This window comes from Ornithodoros turicata, chromosome 2, assembly GCF_037126465.1.
Source record: "Ornithodoros turicata isolate Travis chromosome 2, ASM3712646v1, whole genome shotgun sequence".
NCBI classification, from domain to species: Eukaryota; Metazoa; Arthropoda; class Arachnida; order Ixodida; family Argasidae; genus Ornithodoros; species Ornithodoros turicata.
This window is the reverse complement of record NC_088202.1, coordinates 79,983,259-80,003,130: the sequence shown is the minus strand read 5'-3', so window position 1 is coordinate 80,003,130 and position 19,872 is coordinate 79,983,259. Positions and strand designations below refer to the sequence as shown.

The following is a 19,872-nucleotide window of genomic DNA, read 5'->3' as shown; positions in this document are numbered from 1 at the left end:
GTAACCTCTACAGAACGAGGTTAATGATGGAGACAAAAATGAAACTAAGGGTCAAGCAGTAGCGAACACACACGAAAAGTGCTGTCGCAGAGCTGCACATATGGTTCACTAGTGCGTGAAACTCTCACGGCCGTCTTGAGGGCGTTTGCGACCATTTGAGACGTTCACTATACGATACTGAGATGGGTCGCATGGACGTAACGACGTGATTAAGAGGCCGATTTCTGCGACGTGTCCCACCGGTGCCACTGAAAATGGTGCAGCACAGAAATTACGTATATGCAGGGTTTAACTTCGAATGCCAATCACGCGCAGTATTTACTCGTAATTTATAGGGGTGTGTGATGGATATATTTGACCGCAACAATAAATATGCGAAACACATTTAATGTAACGACATGGGGTGCTGATCTCCATAAACCGAGAAGTATGCTTACGCACGAATGTGTCAGTAGCCCACGATTTCACCCCGAATTACAGGTTTGAAAATAGCACCCTATTTTTCCATTCCGAATCCGGTGAAGGCATTTAACCTGTGTGTGTGAAAACCCATCGCTTCCTTGATGTGGTCATGGACTCGGACCTGCGCTTGGCTCGCCACATTAAGCACCTTGAAACCAAAGTGCAGCGATGCTCTATGCCATACCTTTCTTTCTGCAGTACATCGTTGATTTTACTCCGCGGAAATGGGTTGTGTTCACTGCCTCTATACATCAGACCTGCAAGCAATTGAAAATTCTGGCATCTGAGGCTCATCCACAACGCTGGTGATGGATGTGTTAATGGCTTACAACCTTAATTGTCAATGAAGCAGGGCACAGGCTGGTTCTCCAGTGGGCTCCAGCCCATTGCGGTGTCGAAAAATGGACGCGATTGCACTGCTGAGAGGAGATCGTCGTTCCGTACTTCGACGCCTCGTGACTCCACTTGCTTACCGCCAATGGACCGCTGACATTCTCTGACAGAGTTGATCTAGCTCTCGCTTTCCCCATGCCTCGACATATCTCTCGTCAAGATGCCGCATTAGTTCATCGAATGCGCCTCGATGTGGCCTTCACAGCACAGTGGCGTTACCGCTTGAGACAAGGACTCTCCCCAGTGCTGTCACTGTGGTGCTGTAGAAGGTCCAGAGCACATTCTTCATTGCTAACACAACCAACCTCCCCAACCGTAGTCTCCGGATCCCTTAACGAACTGGACTCTCGCCCCCCCCCCTCTCTCTCTCTCTCTCTCTCTCTCACACACACACACACAAAATTGCTTGGTCCCTGGCCACATCCAGCCCATCAACGCTCTTGACCCCTCTGGATACCATAAGACTTCGATTCTTATTGTAAAGGGGCCCATTATTTCATTCCCCGGATGACCACCAGCCATGTGGTAGGGTATCGCCTCTGACAACGAAGCTCCCCACAGTTTTGCCTCTGAGCTGGGGAGAGGGTAAAGTGTAGAGAACCACGTGACGATGTGCCTGTCCAATGGCAAGGTAGCAAACCCACGTGCTCCTTAACCTTTAAACGTTACCACCTTATTTGGGAGAGGACCAGCGAAGTCACTGCATGGGCAATAGGTGAGAGGGAACCGTGGAGCTGCGCAGACGATGTCCTACTTGCATAACGTATCTGTCACCAGTGTACTCCGTGCGACGCATAAAAGCGGGGCCAAATTTGGCCATTGTAGTGAATATACCAAAGCGAACAACTATTCCAGTCTAATTGCGAATCGAATATGGAAATCAGTAATTCGAATTTCGAATCGAAGCGTTTCTTCTTCCAAATCACTCTTTCACTCTCTTCCTCACTTTCTCTTCCATATATTGTAAAGTTGCACTCTTAAAACCCAAAGCCGAACTCTAAAAAGAGAAGGTGTAAGTCAAAGTGAATGCTGCTTCATTCGAAGATGCGTAGGATGTATCGCGTATATGTGCTTCATATCCATATACACATTATGTGTTTGATTAAGTTGTGCAGGATGTCACTGAATTCCCAAAGGAATACAGGAATTCCTACTTGGAATACACTTGTGGTTTGTCGCGGAGAGAAGTAGACAGGCAGACAGCTTAGGAGGCAACAGAATCAGACTGCACCCGGCTCGCTAAGAACTCGAGCCCGTGAGCGCGCGTCAGCGTTTATTTTTGGCGCGTATCTTCCGGTGGCGCCGACCTGCGGCCGCTACAGGGCTCCCCCCCCCCCCCCCCTCGGAGTGGAGGCGACGTGGGGCTGCGGACACGGAGTGGAGCTGCCCAAGTAACTCTGCGACGAGGCTTCGGAGGAGATAAGGCGGGGGAAGAGTCCTCGCCAAGAGCGAGTGGAGGAGAGGGGGCGACGGTTTCAAGGTAGGCCGGCTTGAGGCGGTCCAGCGAGACGACTTGGCGCTGGCCCGCGATGTCGATGGTGAAGGGTCTTGCTGTTTCGGGAGAGAACACGGTAGGGGCCATCGTAGTGTGGCGAGAGCAGCTTCCGGACAGCATCATGGCGCAGGAACACGTGGGCGCTCGTGTTGAGATCGGGGTGGAGGAAAACTTTGGAGGGGGGCGGCGACCTGGAGGGAACCGGCGCCAGGCCACGAAAGAAACGCCGGAGCTGCTGGACGTACTCGGCCTGGGGAAGAGAACGTACGACGTCGGTATCGCTCCAAAAGTCGCCAGGAAGACGCAGTGTCGTCGCGTAAAGAAGCTCGGCTGCGGTGCAGGAGAGAGGTCCCCTTTGAAGGCCGAACGGATGCCCAGCATGACAACAGGCAAGTGATCCACCCAGCTGGTTTGGGCCTCGCGAGCGATGAGCGAAGCTTTCAGCTGACGATGAAAGCGCTCGACGAGGCCGTTGGAGGAAGGGTGGTATGCCGTGGTGCTGATATGGTGAACACCGAGGAGAGCCATCAGATTCTTGAAAAGGGCACTCTGGAATTGTCGGCCCTGGTCTGTGGTGATGCGCGTGGGACAGCCGTAACGGGCGATCCAAGTTGAAACGAGGGCGCGGGCTACGGTATCCGCCGTGATGTCACTGATGGGGACGGCTTCGGGCCAGCGGGTGTAACGGCCGACAATGGTTAGTAAGTAGCGTTGGTCTCGGGACGGTGGTAACGGACGGTGGCCCACAAGGTCGACGTGGATGTGACGGAAGCGACCGTCGGGTGGGGGGAAGTGGCCAGGAGGGGACTTAGTATGGCGAGTGACTTTACTCTTCTGGCAGGCAGTGCAAGCTCTTGTCCAGCGCCTGACATCGGTGTTTATACCAGGCCAGACATAACGTGAGCACAATAGCCGCTGCGTAGCCCGAATGCCAGGATGACAAATGTTGTGCAGCGCCTCAAACGCGGGGAAACGAAGCGTAGAGGGCAGGTACGGACGAGGCGCAGAACCGGAAACGTCACAAGCGATACCGCAAGGTGCAAGAGGCAGGGAAACATACTCCAGGCGGAGGGAAGATTGGATTGTGCCAGGAGACAACAGGGCTTGAAGCTCTTGGTCGCAGGCCTGCGCAGCTGCGAGAGCATCGAGTGTGAGAACAGGAGCAGAGATAGCCTCGATGCGCGAGAGAGCGTCCGCCGCTTGATTGTCGGTCCCGTGAATGAAGCGAATGTCCGAGGTGTACTCGGAAATGGAGAGGTGACGAAGATCAGTAGAAGGATAGGTCGTGCGGTTGGTCTTGAAAACAAAAGTCAAAGGCTTATGATCTGTAAGGACGTGGAAAGGGCTTCCGTCTAGGTAGTAATGGAAATGCTTGATGGCGTAATAGATGGCGAGAAGTTCGCGGCTGAAGGTGCTGTACTTCTCCTCAGATGGTTTAAGGCGCTTTGAGAAGAAAGCCAGTGGCCTCCAGTCCGTGGAGGAAGATTGCTGGAGCACAGCACCGACAGCGTGTGTTGAGGCATCGACCATGAGCCGAAGCGGGGCCGAAGGAACGGGATGCACTAACATAGTGGCGTTGGCCAAAGCATTTTTGGCTTTGAAGAAAGCTTCTTGAGCTTCAGTAGGGAGGTCGAGGGGCTGGTTAGTCTTTGTGGAAGCACGAAGCAGGTCCGTGAGTGGCCGGAGGATGTCGGCGCAGTGCGGGATAAAGCGACGATGGAAATTTATCAATCCCAGGAACTCCCGGAGCTTGCGAAGGGAGGTGGGTATGGGAAAATCCTGCACTGCGCGAACCTTTGAAGGAAGGGGACGGATGCCTTCCTGGGAAACCAGGTGCCCCAGAAACTCAAGAGAAGACTGGCCGAAAAGACACTTCGCGGGGTTGAGGACTAAGCCATGCTCGTCCAGCCTTTGGAAAAGTTGACGAAGGTGGTGCTTGTGTTCTTCCGGGGTCTTGCTAGCAACCAGTATGTCGTCGAGGTAAACGAAGACAAACGGGAGACCCCGCACCACTTCGTTCATAAACCTTTGAAAGGATTGGGCCGCATTGCGTAGCCCAAATGGCATGCGCACGAATTCAAAAAGGCCAAACGGTGTAATGATAGCTGTCTTTGGAATGTCTTCCGGCGCCACAGGGATTTGATGGTAGGCCTTTACCAAATCAATTTTGCTGAAGGTGGTCGCGCCGGCGAGGTCGAGGGTGAAGTCATAAATGTGTGGAAGCGGATACTGGTACGGTACGGTGGCGGCATTAAGGGCTCTGTAGTCGCCGCACGGGCGTCTCTGGAGGCTTTCGGGACCATGTGCAGCGGGGATGACGAGGTGCTGGAAGAGGGTCGAATCAGCCGAAGCTGCAACATGTGGTCAAACTCCCGACGCGCTATATTCAGTCGCTCGCCAACGAGACGGCGCGGTCGAGCAGTTACCGGCGGACCAGTTGTGATGATATGGTGCAAGACGGCGTGCTTAGGGGGAATGGCCAAGTTGCAGGGTTTCGTGATGGCCGGAAAGTCGAGCAACAGCTCAGCGTAGGAGCAGGTGGTGACCACAGTTCGAATGCCCATACTTGGATGGGTGGAAGGCACGCCGGAGATTGTAAGGCCAGTTGTCGAGTCAGCGATCTTCTTGCGGGAAATGCTGATGTCAATTCCGAAGTGGTGAAGAAAGTCGGCCCCCAGGATGGGGTAGGGGACATCGGCTATGACGAACACCCATTGAAAGAGGCGCCTAAGTCCTATGTCGATGGCGAGGGAACGCAGGCCGAATGTCGAGATCTGGGAAGCATTGACAGCCTGGAGTTTCGAAGTGGACGGTCCACAGGCGCGGTCAGATCGCGTGGGAGGTACAATACTGACCTCAGCTCCGGTGTCCACTAAGAAGCGGTACTCCGCAATTCGGTCGGTGACAAAGAACAGGCGGCTTCCTGGAGGGCCGGAGTCGTAGGCCGCCACTATTGACCGGCCTCCGCATTTCCCGACCAAGAGCAAGGCCGTGTACATTTGAACGCGTTGTCGCCGTATTTTTGATGGTATACCAGCAAATATCGCTGGACGGGCGCTGCTCATCGGCGTGAGCAGAAGGAGAACGGCGGCGGGTGCGAGAAGGAGAGCGTCGAGTGCGGCGTCGGCGAGAAAAATCAGAGCGCAGACTCTAGACGGCATCCGACAGTCGTGCGACTTGTTCTTGCAGCGATGCAATAACATCGTCAGCTGCGCAGGAAGAGGTAGCGGGAGTTGCACGGGAGAGAGGTGCGATATATGGTGAGGAATGCTCTATAATCCTGTCCGCAAGCTGAGCGAGGTGCTCAAGGGAAACCTCTTCTGAGCCCGCTAGCACCATGCGCACCTGCTGTGGTAGCCTCTGGAGGAAAAGCTCCCTCAATATTGGAAGCTGAGTGTCGGCTGCGCTGCCAAGCAGCTGCCGCATGCGATGGAGGAGCTGCGACGGTCTGCGGTCACCCAATTCCTCACCGGAGAGCAGTTGGCGAATGCGCGACTGTTCTGAGCACTGGGTGCGGGTTAGAATGGCTTCTTTGGGTTGCTCGTAAGGATTATCGGGCGGAGGGGCGGCCAGGAGATAATCCACTTGATCAGCGATATCCGGAGGAAGAGCAGACACGACGTTTAAGTACTTGGTAAGCGGCGAGGTGATGCGACGAAGAGGAAATCGGGCTTCGATTTGCAGGAACCATGCCCGAGGGTTCTTTGTCCAAAAAGGGGGCAAGTGAACTTCTACGCCAACCGTGCCGACGGAGGGGTTCTCGATAAGCTGAGCGGAACGGGGCGACGGTGGACGGTGGCACCAGTTGTGGCTCCAACGGGGCGTCGGGGGGAATGTTCATTGTTCGGGTCACCAGTTGTGGTTTGTCGCGGAGAGAAGTAGACAGGCAGACAGCTTAGGAGGCAACAGAATCAGACTGCACCCGGCTCGCTAAGAACTCGAGCCCGTGAGCGCGCGTCAGCGTTTATTTTTGGCGCGTATCTTCCGGTGGCGCCGACCTGCGGCCGCTACACACTCATACAGATTGAGCCATACAGATCTTGCCACAGATTGAGGCCGTTTGCATTCGTGTCACGCATTAATTGAACTAATTTCCATAATTAAATTCTAAAAAATGCCAAGCAGTTGCAGCATTTTTCTTCGCAATTCGGAAGCCTATGGCCATAACACACACTTTCAATGAGAGCACGAGGATTTTCACAACATTTCGACAAAAAATTCCGAAAATCAGTCGCTGGGCGAAGCGCTCGCTGGCTGATAGTTGGGTGATGCCAAATGATCCAAACATGCCGCTCGACAATTACCGATATTTTTTTGTTAAAATTGTGCATGTAGAGGACTTTGATAGAAGAGTAGTTTGGAAGGTCTCTGTACAAAATGTTTTCTTCAATATTTGAAAGCGCTCGTAAGATTGCTCTGTGTAAAGTGTACCTTACATTTTCGCAAGTAATTGGTTTACGCTTAATTCCATAACTCTGCCAATGTGATATTTATGTACTTGAAAGATACGACACTCTACCCTATACACCACTTGCAAAGTGGGTTTCCTCCTCACCCTCTAATTGCACGCGCAAAAGACGCCTGGCCGCCTCACTTTAGCAGAGAACCATTGGAATCCTCTATTTTTCAACTGTACCGAGCATATACTGAAATACAACTTTTTTGGGGCACGTTCAATAAGTATAGTGCGGCGTAAAACGTTCGTAATGGTGACGTTGGTGGATGCGTCTACACAATTTCTGTGCATCTTCATCGAGTTAAGGTATACCGGTTCAGGTTATCGTCTCGAATTTGATTACCTGCTCAGCAGAGCTGTAAAACCAGTGCTCCCTTTGTCGCTTGAAGAACCCTAACTAAATACTTTACACAGTCAGCAGCACGTTAACGTTCATGCATTGTTCACCCTACATCGTGTGTGACGTCTCACATCCTGCTCTCTTGGATGTTCTACAAACGTCCCTGGGAAACCTCAAACTGCTTTGTACATGGGAATCCAAACATCCACAGCGCGATATTCTGTGGACGTACCTGGGACATCTGTTGTTTAGTGGGTAAAATCACAACGCAAGTGTCGCTCTGGGATATCCTATACATATCTTATGGATGTCTGGATATTCAGGACGTTCGCGACCATGCAGGGATGTCCCAGGGATATTAATGGTTGCTGGACAGCTCTTTCGTACAAACTCGGACTCAAACTAGGCTATTTTCAACTCATTCTCATGCACATTGGCAAAGTACGCCAAGAACACTGCAAATTCCACCGGTGGTTGAGCCCCAACAGTCTGGAGGTTTCTTCAGATCCCTGGGGGACCTTGTGCATTGTAATTTGCGGATAATACGAGACAGGAGGGGAAGAAAGACGCGGCAGGATGAGTCTCTTTGTCCTTGTGCATTGTGAATGTAGTGTAAAGTACTCATACTCGGTTGGAAATTATGGGTAATTCTTCTTTGCGTCGCTTGCAGGGTGATTGCTCTGTGGGTGATCCAAGAAACATTTTGGTTCCGTAATTCTAAAAAGAAAGCGCGCCGTCCCCAAAGTGAAGTCACACAAATCCCGAACCAATTTCTGAAGCAACAGTTGCTCCAACACGAATATCGTTTTCTATTGGGAAGAAAACTTTGAAGATACCCAACAATATGTGAAATAGTTTCCCCGTGACTCTAGTCTGTTCTGCCGTTCCCTGTGCACAAAGCGAACACTTGCCATGAACTAGTCGCATATTTGCAGCGTGAAGAGAACAAATTAAAACCGTACAAAGGAACGACGAGAAAATAAAGAAAATTCGATAAATCCCGGCGCTGGAGGTTGATTGCATGTGTGACATACTGTGTCCCGTTCTGGGACACATTTCAGTTCTTTATACCGTGCATTAATTGTGGAGTACAAGGTAAAAGATGAGTCACTGAAAAGGTTAGCCAGCTGTAGGAGTCGAACCCACATCTTCTGGATTGCCGGTCCAGGGCTCTACCAATTGAGCTAAGCTAACACGCCTTCTCAGCCACTTCCAGGGTGCGTCATCTGAAGAGACAAACCAGCCACTCTCTCTCACTTATCCTCCTTTGGGTTCGACTCCTACAGCTGGCTAACCTTTTCAGTGACTTTCATCTTTCATCGTTAATTTCTTAGGCAAATTGAGGCTTTGTATGTATTTGTCCATTCTATGTCGTTCCAGCCTCAGAACGTCAGTTCTCTCATGTTCAACAGTTGCCGCCTGCGTCGATCCCGTCGTATGAATGTGTGTGTGAGTGAGCAAAAATGTAAGAGTGAAAGGAGGATAAGTGTGAGAGAGTGGCTGGTTTGTCTCTTCAGATGACGCACCCTGGAAGTCGCTGAGAAGGCGTGTTAGCTTAGCTCAATTGGTAGCGCCCTGGACCGGCAATCCAGAAGATGTGGGTTCGACTCCTACAGCTGGCTAACCTTTTCAGTGACTTTCATCTTTCATCGTTAATTTCTTAGGCAAATTGAGGCTTTGTATGTATTTGTCCCTTCTATGTCGTTCCAGCCTCAGAACGTCAGTTCTCTCACGAGTACAAGGTACTTTTCTAGTTTCCTGAGACCACATAGTGGAAGCATTCTACAATCGAATCACACAATGCAGCTATTTTTATCTTTACCGCCACATTCCGAAAACCCGGTTTGAAAATTGCCAAATTTGTGAACCTTTCGTTTTCAAGTGTAGCTGGCGCGGGAGAGAAACCGCTGAATTCTAAATTGAAGGCGATGAAAGCTCACAAACACAGAAAAAATCGCGTTCTTTCTGCGTCCTAGTAGAGGGCGACGGGGAAACCTAGTTTACATGAGGTGTACAGGGTTGAGTGCCGGATTTTCCAATGGCATAAAAAAAAAAAAAAACAGAGAAACGTTTGGAAAGCACGAACCGGTTACTCGCAAAAATATAAGGTACACTTTTCTCACTCGATGTGACCTTTCGAGCCCTTTCAAATATCGAAGAAAACATCGAGACCTTCGAAACTACTCTCCTCTCAAAGTCCTCTAGTTGCGCAATTCACGGTGACGATCCAGCTGCATGTTTGGATCATTATGGTATAAAATGGCCCATTTACACTTGGCTTGGCCCATTTACGCTAGTGGAACTGCTTGCTCAGTCCAAATACCCCCTCCTGTGCAAGAAGAAAAACCACACCACAATCCCACCTTTAGCTTTTATCAACTTGTCGCCAGCCACTGGTAATGAAGGGCTGCGCGACAAGGCCCTCAATCGGAATAAAATTTGTCGCTCCTTTCCAGTTCGTGTAGATAAAGACGGAGTCATGAGTTCCGCAAACGCAAATTTCACCGGGCATGCTTCGCAGAGCGACTGATTTTCGGCTGTCAAATGTTTGTAGGAATCTTGTGAATAAACAAAAACATAAAAAAAGAAACACGTGATTTTGATTGGAATAGTGCTTCCGAATTCAGGAAGAAACATACTTGGTAATTTTTCGAGTTTAATTATGCAGATTAGCTTAATGTGTAACGTGAATGCAAACAGCCTCAATCTGTGGCAAAAGTCCGTATGAGTGTATTACAAGTAGTTCCTATTTTTAGGAATTAGGAAATAGGCACAACCATTAGCTTCGGTTTCACAACAGGGAGTCTTAGCATGCAGAACGTAGAAGAAACGTGATAAACCAATCCCCTGATTCCTTTGGAGTGGCTGACATGTCGCTGATCTCTGATTGACCGACAGCGATGCGGAGTCGGAATCTGAGGACGCTAACGATTTCCTAAAGCTCCCTAACTATCCGCTTCGCATCTGCTTCGAGCATAAACCGATTCGCTTCGATGCAAAAACTATTATCGCTGGTCTAGCGATAACCTTTGGCGGCATGAATTCAGTGCTGGTTCAGTAACGGCGGGTTCAGGCGTCACGAATTCAGTGCACTGTCAGCAAAGCTGATGGCAGTTCGTGGGTCAAGTGATTTACTTGATGCGATTTACTTAACAGGACGGTACCTAGAGAAAGATCTAGAAACTATAGGCAGATAGAATATATACTTTTAGGTACCTCGTGACTTGTATGCGTATGGTGCACGTCTGATTCATAAACGACATTTTCTGTTGTTTCAGCATGATGACGGCAAGGAGTGTGCGCCAGGCAAACCTTTTGGAAACTACATTATGTTTGCTTCTGCAAGCCGGGGCAACCGAAGAAACAATGATAAATTCTCGCGTTGCAGCATCGCCAATATATCGCGCATCGTCGTGCCATTGTTCAGGGGAGAAAGTGCACGGGAGAATTGCTTTCAAGGTACATGAGACATCTGTTCTGCAGCATTCTGTAGGAAACTGCTGCGAAGTGTCTGGAACATGGGATTAACTGTGGCTCAGACTCTAAATTTAATTACGAAGCCATGACAACCACGTTGGTGGTCGCAAGCAACATTGCTGCGGCCTACACGCATCCGCAGGGTGTTCGAAGTGCGTTGCCTGAATAACAGGATGGACAACCGCGAAATACGTAATGCTACATGGAGAGTCAAAGATCCATTGCCTCCCATATAATTGAGTCCCACCGACCTCCCTCCGCTCTTTCCGCTGTACACTATGGAGGACTGAGTTCGAAGGAACTCAAAGTCCGGCAGTGTCTTCATCGTACCGACAAGGCTTCACTTAGGTAAATTAACTGAATTTTGTTTATCCCAGAGAGCGTTGAAGCCATATGCGGCAATATCATGACAGAAGGCAAAGAGCAGTGTGACTGTGGCGTTGACGAGAGCGAATGCAGAGACAGGTGCTGCTATCCTCGGCACAATGCTGGAAACCATCCTGGTTGCACCCTCAGGCCTGATGCGAATTGCAGGTGGGAGAATCCTATACGCTACTGGCGTGTTAGTAAGCAGTACCCGTGCGGGTTTTGTAGAGCTATACACATAACGAGGCTATAGTGATTCATACTGTAACAGTTGGAGTTGCATATTGTCTTGCGCTCAGTGTTAATAGTTTCTAGCTGCTTATTACTCTGTTTGACTTGCAGTCCTAGTTCTGGACTGTGCTGTTCAGATGACTGTGCGTTGTTGCCTCGAACCACTGTGTGCGGCAGAGAGACAGACTGCGCGTATTCAGTCACCTGCGAATATCCTTTGGCTGTGAACTGCGATGTACATGTTTATGATCCACATTACTAGACTCTATGCGACGACTGCAGATTATTACCTGCATTTGACTGTTTGGCTCGCAGGCAACAATATGGCGGCGCATTTCTGGCGTAGCCATGGGCGAGAGGTTTGAGGGTTCAAACTCCCGAACACCTTTAGTATAGTGCATTTGGGAAATGCGGGCGCAAATCTTCCTCCTCAATGTAAGCCACCCATAGAACCCTTCCCAAGATATTTTCCTGGCTGCGCTAGTCGAGACAAAAGGGCGCAGTCGGCTCTGAATAAAAACTGAAGACTATTGAGATCGAGTACAGGAAACAACTGTTACTCGGCGTTTACGCTGTGTCCCACGGGAAAACATCAGCGACATATTCACAGGCACCATGTCAAGAGGCGTGTGTCGGTCAAATTCATTTTAAATCCTGCACACTCATCGCAGCTTCTGGTGCCTTTAAGCTTCCGAATGACTTACTTTCGTAAACAGATTCTGCAAACATTGCGGGAAATGCCATTGAATTAAATGACAAACCCCTCTAGTGGTCCATCTTTCGCAAGTGAAATTATTGCTCTTAGTAGACAACTGAATGTACTGCGATAGTACCTGGCAAGGCGGCTCCTCGGGACACAATGTTGAAAAGCGTTTTCGTATAAGCGCTACGAATAAATTCCTTGACCATATATGTACTGGTATATCAGCAAAATGCCCGAAGCCAAATGAAAAGGCCAATATGACGCTCTGCAACAACGATACTATGGTTTGTGTTTCTGGTGACTGCACAGGTTCCATATGTACGGCCTATGGAATGGAAAGCTGTTCCCTTATGCAACCTGAATATCCACGAGAAGACCTCTGTCTAATCGCCTGCAAAAATGCAAGTATGTGAATCTTCATGCATGCAGAGTAGCCTATATCGAAACTGTGCGAAGGGTACATGACGGAAGAAAAACCCCCGAATCGACACTCTAATGTAGGAGGCAAGGAATAGACCTATAGATGGCGATGCGAAATGCCATGCACGTCACGTCTGTGGACTGGTTACCGCAAGACTGTGTCTGTGACAGTTGCTGGCTTGTATGCGCATATCAAACAACCGCAGCGCATGCAGTGGTGCACAAGCTTTCTATAATGGACCATTTCTGACAACATGTATGCGCATATCCAGCACTTGCGTCCGCCATCTTTGAGTGGAAAACATCTATGGAGCCACCTGCGGGCGACTGTCATGTTCATTGGGGGGAGATAATCGGTTTCAAGGTTATGCGGACGTTTGAGGTCTACATTTGACAACTCTTTGTACTGGTAATGAGTACAATGCGCTTTCACTCTTTCCGCATTCTTCTTCCAATCTTCTCTTGCTACTTTCCCATGCAAAGTGGCAGTCCGAAAAGCGTCACCATGCTTATTGGGGAGAAAGACACGACGTTCGGCATTCCGCCACCAGGAGCGACGCGAATATGGAAATGGTCCATTGTGAGCTATTTTGTTGCACTTGTTGTTGACTTTGTCACTAAATAAGCTTCGCTTCAGAGTATCGACACCGGGTTCCAAGAGCGAGCATGCGCCATCTTGTTTCCGCGCCACGGTAGCCACGCGGAGTTCATGCGCGCAGTTCACGCGCCGTTCAAGCGCATTTTAGCGGACAATGCGACCTATCGTGGGCAGGCGAAATGTTCCTTTTTCTTGCAAACAGCTCGTCAAGGCTGACGGTCTTGAGTCCAGCTTGACATCCTCGGGACGCTATGGTGGACAATACATGGATTATAGGACAACAATCATACACGCTTCTCTATCCCACAGATCCACACACATTATGTTAGTTGTCTTTGATCCTCAACTGGGGACGGTACCGGTGTAGTGTGGAAACAAGATGGCGCTCCTGCTCTCCCTTGGACTTCTGTGTCGATACTCTGAAGCAAAGCTTATTTATTGACTCTAGCACGACTCAGTAGCACAATGGGCACCTTGCGCTTGAGTTTTCTGTGGACGGCAGCAGCCCCTCGAGGAGAAACGCGGCGTAATGCCCTGGTACCAGCCAGCAGAGTGGCAGCGTCTTGCAGTGCTGTGCTAGTTTCGCCGTTCGAAAAGAGCGATTAATTGCCTGCATCCAGCCTGCGTCCTTCTCGCTGTATCGTTCCGATGGTTCCCGCCGATCACATATTTGAGAGAGCGCTTTCACGGCAATCCATCATACTTCCTGCTCAACCCGTTGTTTCTAACTCATTTCGTGCGTTTAGTATATTTGTCTGTGACCAGTTGAGCATCATGATGCGGACTTATGGCACAACAGCTTGCGTGAAACAGTTGCGAAATACACCAATGAATGACCAATGAATATAGTGTATAATTGGGTGTTTACGACGCGAGGCAACTGAGATCATGAGCGACGCCACAGCGGTCGGTCTGTGGATTGCTTTTGAATATAGTGGAACTTGGCTTAAAATACGGTCTGCTATGTGTCGGACAGTATTTATCCATTTTAGTCGTACCCCAATTTTGCGACGTGTCGGCAAAGACTGGCTGACTGGATTTTGGAAGCCTGGTCTTCCTTCAATGTATAACGAAGCCGGAACACCGAGAGGCAAGACTGGACTTTGCCTTACGCTACGCGGAGTGTGACCCCGCACAGTGGAGCACCGCGTTGTTTACTGATGAGGCAAGGTTTAGTACGAAGTGGTCCCAGAGGAGGCTGATTTGGCGTCCTCCTAACTGCATGTAATACCTTGAGAGTCTGCGCCTGCTTGGAGGAGGGCCCTGTTCTTGTTTTTCCTTTTCTTCCTTTTTTTAAATGTCGTGAAGCCCGGATCTGAACGCGATTGAAAATATATAGAGCATGATGAAATTCCGAATGAGCAAAAAGCGGGTGCTAATTCGGTCCAAGGACACCTTATGGGTGGCGATAAACATAGAATGGACGTCCCTCAAGGAAGACGTAGTACAGCTCGTGGGTCGGCTCTATCAATCGCTGCCAGACCGCATGTCCGCTGTGATCTCCACGAACGGGGCCTTCACGCGATACTAAATAAAATATTAATGAAGTGTCATTTGGCTCTTTCTTCCCCCTCTTGTTTCTACGTCAATATTGTACGCTTTTATTTGCCAGCACCCGTCACCCCCAGACAAAATAAAAGGAAGACGAGAACGAAAAAGTGAAAAGAAACTGCAGAAGCCAACTGTTGTCGCTCTGTGTCATTCCTGTTATCTTCCAGCTGCGAACTGCGATAGGAATTTGCTTGGTGAAACGCTCCACGGGCATGCCCTTGTGGGGTAATTGCTGCAAAGGCCACGGTGGGTCGCTGCCTGTGTTATTCCCTCTGCCCTTAAAATGAGTGGACCTGTCCGCTCCCGCCAACTTCCGGCCGCCGTTTTTAGGGAGGCGCGGCGCGCAGAAAAACGCCGCTCCCGTGTTCCGTGGACTTTTGGCGCAAGCTGTACATACGCGAAGGCGCCGATACAGCGCCAGTACCAGACTGTTACGCATGAAATCGCCACGGGCGTCGCTGTTGATCAAGCGACCGCAGCGCCCTCCAGCTAGTGCACGGTGCCCATAGGTCCCCCTTCTTCGTCCCGGACGAAACTGATTGTGTAGACAATTCGTGGCATCGCGAAACCACTATGATCATGAGCAACGAGTTGAGGGGACGAACACAGTGGTCTACATGCAGGGCTGGCCAGGAATACTCAAAATTTGTGTTATAATACAAATACCTAATACTTACCTACCTTACCATACTTAATACCTAAAAAATGGTATTATAATACTAATACATAATACATTTTATTTTCAAGTATTATAATACATAATACTATTACTCAAGTAATACCAGTAATACTTTTGTGCCGTGGCAGACAGTTATTAGAAAAGGAATCCCAGACATATTTCTGAAGCCACCGGTCCGGTCAACGCATGTTTATTTCAGTTGATTGCTGTTGTAAAACTGTGTTCGGCCAAAAACGGGTCTGCAGCTGGACCGCTGCGACACGGAGTGGAGTACCGCCAGCCTTTTCCCTTCGCCGCCGCGATGGCCATTGGCCGGCTTTGTTCACGTGACTCCCGGCGCCCATATCCCTTCCAAAATCGGAGTCTGCAAGCTGGTCTACGCTGGTGTTTTCTCTACGCGATCGCGATTTGATTCAGAATAGACGCGCAGACACGCGAAAAATGCCTGGCTGCTGCGCGTACAAGTGCAGCAACAGGTCAGAGGACGGCAAAGCTTTATTTTGCATCCCAGAGGGCAAGAATGACGGTGAACGCCGGCGAGCGTGGCTTCATAGAATCGGACGAAAGGATTTCGTCCCATCGAAAAACACCCGCCTTTGCGAGGTAAGCACTGTTAAAAAGGACGCTTTAGGGTCTTAAAGTCATTGTGTCAGCTGTTGTTTGGTGTTTCCTATTGCAGTTTGAGAGATTTCCTCGGATTGCGATACACAGGTCGGCGCCGCCGTATATGTGCAATCTTCTTTTTTATAGTGCATAAGAGCATTTGTAACACTTTCGTTGTGTTTATTTGAGCCATTGCTGTGATTCATATTTCGCGTAGCTTGTATTCTCGGTTTGACGCCCACAAGTCGCTAATTGCATATGGAGTAAGCCGACATCTGGTATCGCTTCATGTGTTGTAGGATCACTTTATGGGCGACCAATTCGAGAATCGAATGCCAGGAGCGAAGAAGAAGTTGCGGTGGAATGCTGTGCCGTCTATTTTTCCACATCGTGAACCACCCAAGCAACGAAAACCGCCTTTCCTACGAAGACCTGTGTGTTCTAAGGTTCCAAAAGGTATATGATAGTGAAGGATCTCACTGTCTCACTTTATCAGTTAGTATGACATAGCTTAGCCTTTCACACAGAGAACTTAACAGTGTAAGTTGCTTTCAACGCAGATCACGAAGAAGTCCTTGCTTCTACAATTGACAACATGCAAGCACGCCATGACGGGACAGCATCCACAACTGTTGAAAGTATTTACTACACGGTTGTCACGTTGCATGAACTCATGTAGCCCTCTCTTTTGAAGTGTATGCCGTCTATCAATTCAGACTTGTATGAATCACATGTTGGCATGGGCTTCTTTTGTTAATTTGTGCTTCTTTCAGATACACCTTCTGAAACCCACCAAAATGAGCCTGCGTCCACCCAGATAAGTTGCTCGCATGAGGACGGAAGCTCAACTGACCTGTGTAAGTAAAGCGGAAACTTGTTTTGGTCTGTTTGTTGTGTGGTGCTGCAGCTGCCTTTATTAGTTAACTGACATGTCATGGGAGCTAGCAGGCTGCTTTTACTCTGCATGTGCTTCATTACTGTATTTCATTCCTTTTTCCCTCCCTCTCTCTAGCTGTGAGTACGACTCCAGATGCAGCAGAGGTGCACCACGACCACAGTATTTCAGCAGACCAGAATCCTTGCCAGTCAGTGCCATCAGAAGCTGAGACAATAGATCTACTAACTGCACGCATTGCTGTCCTGGAAAGACATGTCAACCTGCAGAGGAAAAGGCTACAAAGAGCTGCCAGAGAAAGCCAGAGACTGAAAGCGTCCTTCCGAAGCATATTATCGGCAGACCAAATTCGGGCCCTTGAAAGAGGTACAACCAAGGGCTCAGCATGGTCACGAGCCACATTTCTCAAGGCACTGAGACTCCGGGTAGCATGTGGGAGTAGAGGCTACAAGTACGAAGATTGTATCTTTAGGTCAATAAATGTCATCTGAAGTGTACTCCCGTGATTGGTCTTTGAGTGGTTTAATTGTTGTTCAAGGTAACCACACAAATTTTATCGTTTCAAAGACCGTCGTATGGGGCCATGTATTCAGGGTTGCGGCATCACACAGCCGCGGTTAGCTACGCTACAACATACTCGAACCAGAAAATACTCGAGAACCACTTTTAATCTCTCTCTGTTAGCGCACGGTTGCGTTTGCAGAGAGCGGTAATCTCATCTCAGGCGATTTCTTTAAGAAAACGTAGTTCTTGTAGTCGGGCGTTGAAGCGGCCCATATGGACGCATAAGACCGGTGGAAGGGAAATGGCGGCGACGGAGGCAGCGCCCAGCCAAGCCAAGACGAGTCAAGCGGTTGGCGGTACTCTGAAACTTGTTTCTCTAGTGCTCTAGGAGTGACAAGTGGCTGTCATGACGCACCCAGGAGAAGGGGGGCACGGAACTCCAGTTTCCCTTGAAGTAGAGGGGAAACTGTCTCCCTTTTTTTCCTGTGTCTTAACTGCGTTTCTTGTTTTTTACTTGTTCGAACTTGGAGGTCTCTGGACCCCAGGAAAAGGCATTAGTTTTTTAGTCGCAAAATAAACCTCGCTGAGCAAAGACGTCTTTGTGCTACGTGTCTTCTTATCGGTCCTCTTTTACCGGGCCAACGACAGCTTCACGGTGTCATCCATATATTGTGTAACGAGTTGATATCGCAAGATATTATTCCACTACAATGGCACTTAAGAAGCAACATCTTTTCAAATACGCCATCTTCTAACGATCGTCTGTTTGGTCTGAGTAGCAGGTTCGCAAACGAAAACAATCGTTCAACCGGCGCGGACGAACATAAATTAGTGTTGAACTTTAAGAAAACACTCCTAACTGATGGGTAGTCGTCCAACATGGACTAGTCTACGCGCTTGTCATCCAGGTACTTGAGGACTGCCAACTTCGCACGGCACAGTGCACAGCTCTCATGGCATTCTCTCGCGGGACGCAGGTGTGTGTGTCTATAATCCACTTTTTTCTGCCTTACTTTCTGAAGCACCGACCCTGGCTCCATTGTATGATATGACCCCCTAAGGGTTCCGGGTTGTTCACCCGGAGTGGAGAAGTTTCTCAGAAATCAGCTAGCTCCTGTAATCGTCCCTTTGTTGCACGTTGAAGTGTGATCCTCTGTTGGCAGAACTAGGTCGTGTTCGTAGGACTGGGATGGTTGAAAATAGACCAGAAGCCAGGAGTCATGTTTAATAAAAAGAAGGATAGCACTGGCTTACATAACAAACAAAGTAACAAAATTTGTCTGGACGTTTCGACGTCTATGCAGACGTCATCATCAGCAAAGAAACAACAGCGATAGACACATAGGATAGGACTCGCGCGCTGTTGTTTCTTTGCTGATGATGACGTCTGCATAGACGTCGAAACGTCCAGACAAATTTTGTTACTGGAATGGTACCGAAAGCATACACGTGTAAGACCCATCACCTCAGGCAGGACATGTCATAAGTATTACGAGTTTTGCAGTAATACAATGCAAGTAATACTCGAATTTTTTGTATGGGTATTATAGTACGTAATACAAATACTCTAAAGTATTACAGTAACGGTATTATAATACAATGTATTTGTAATACTGCCCAGCCCTGTCTACATGTGGGTTAATTTTGCCAATCCGAGTGTTCTTCAATGTGCACCGAAATCGTAGTACATGAGACACTGTAACAAAAGTCGCTTGCAGAGGACTGCGTGTTTAAAGCAACTTGTAGACTGCCGCCAAGCTGCTGGCGTCCTCCGCCAGGATCGAACCCGCAACCTTGCGATCAGTAGGATCACGCGTTACAAATCCGACCCATCGAGGCCGCTAGGAGATGTAATCATGTGCAAACTTATTCAGGAAGACAAGCAACGGAAATTTAAAGCTGCTACCTTCCCTTCCTTTTTTTTCGTTCTACCCCTTACTACTACTTGCATGATACTGCACATGCTGCAAATGTCATCAGCGTCAAGTAGTGTTACCCCACTGCACACGTACCGAGAAAGCTATTTCGGGAGGGGTTCTATGGGTAGTGAGGAGGATACCCCCGCGCTTCTCGCTTCCCTCTCCCAAATGCACTACCAAAGGTACGATTTCGTGTGGTTTGAATCCCCGAACCATCCCCCCCCCCCCCGGCTTCGCCACCGCATGTACTGATCACGTCTTCTTTCACCGCAGACGGACAGTGTCGTTCGGCGTGCGACTTCCCAAAGATGAAGCATCAGTGCGGCAAATACCTGACCCCAGGAACGCCATGCAACGAACTGACCGGATATTGTGACGTGTTTCATCGTTGTCGGGCAATCGACGCCGAAGGTGCACTCACAAAATTAAACGATCTGCTCTTCGGATCAAGCCCAAAGAGCCTGCTAACTTTTCTCAAGGTAATATGCAAGCTGTCGCCTTGCTATTTAACGCTTTTTCTAGCTCCTCCACGAACCTCCTGCAGGTTTGCATCCGTGGAGTTAGGTACCAGCTCACAAAATTTCGAGCGACTGCGCATTGAGCAGTGCACCGTTAACTAATTATGCACATGTATTATGATGAATTCGTGCAAGAACATGTCCTCAATATCATATTCAGCTCACTGTGAAATTCGTATTAAATATGTAAGACAAGCACGTACAAAAAGCAGCATTAAGCAAGGGATTACGGCTCCGGCTCAACGCATACTAATGCTGGGTA

At 49.1% G+C, this 19,872-nt stretch overlaps 2 protein-coding genes across 2 annotated transcripts in view; both read left to right on the top strand.

Annotated features, from left to right (window-relative positions):
• Positions 1 to 19,872, top strand: part of LOC135385611 (disintegrin and metalloproteinase domain-containing protein 10-like) — a 53,783-nt gene that overhangs the window by 30,781 nt on the left and 3,130 nt on the right. The window contains exons 8-12 of the mRNA XM_064615038.1: positions 10,425 to 10,605; positions 11,001 to 11,157; positions 11,332 to 11,430; positions 12,138 to 12,328; positions 19,366 to 19,571. Coding sequence (XP_064471108.1) covers positions 10,425 to 10,605; positions 11,001 to 11,157; positions 11,332 to 11,430; positions 12,138 to 12,328; positions 19,366 to 19,571 — 834 coding nt within the window. The remainder of the gene's footprint in view (positions 1 to 10,424; positions 10,606 to 11,000; positions 11,158 to 11,331; positions 11,431 to 12,137; positions 12,329 to 19,365; positions 19,572 to 19,872) is intronic.
• LOC135383755 (uncharacterized) lies at positions 15,896 to 17,490 on the top strand. The gene is made up of 4 exons (XM_064613091.1): positions 15,896 to 16,230; positions 16,335 to 16,412; positions 16,548 to 16,631; positions 16,787 to 17,490. The coding sequence occupies exons 1-4, from the start codon at positions 16,083 to 16,085 to the stop codon at positions 17,158 to 17,160; spliced, it is 684 nt and encodes a 227-aa protein (XP_064469161.1). The 5' UTR covers positions 15,896 to 16,082; the 3' UTR covers positions 17,161 to 17,490.

Coding starts and splice junctions, on each gene's coding strand:
- LOC135383755 (XM_064613091.1), top strand. CDS start 16,083: ATGGGCGACCAATTCGAGAATCGAATGCCAGGAGCGAAGAAGAAGTTG. Junction 16,231..16,334: donor GTGTTCTAAGGTTCCAAAAG/GTATATGATAGT, acceptor CTTTCAACGCAG/ATCACGAAGAAGTCCTTGCT. Junction 16,413..16,547: donor AGCATCCACAACTGTTGAAA/GTATTTACTACA, acceptor TGCTTCTTTCAG/ATACACCTTCTGAAACCCAC.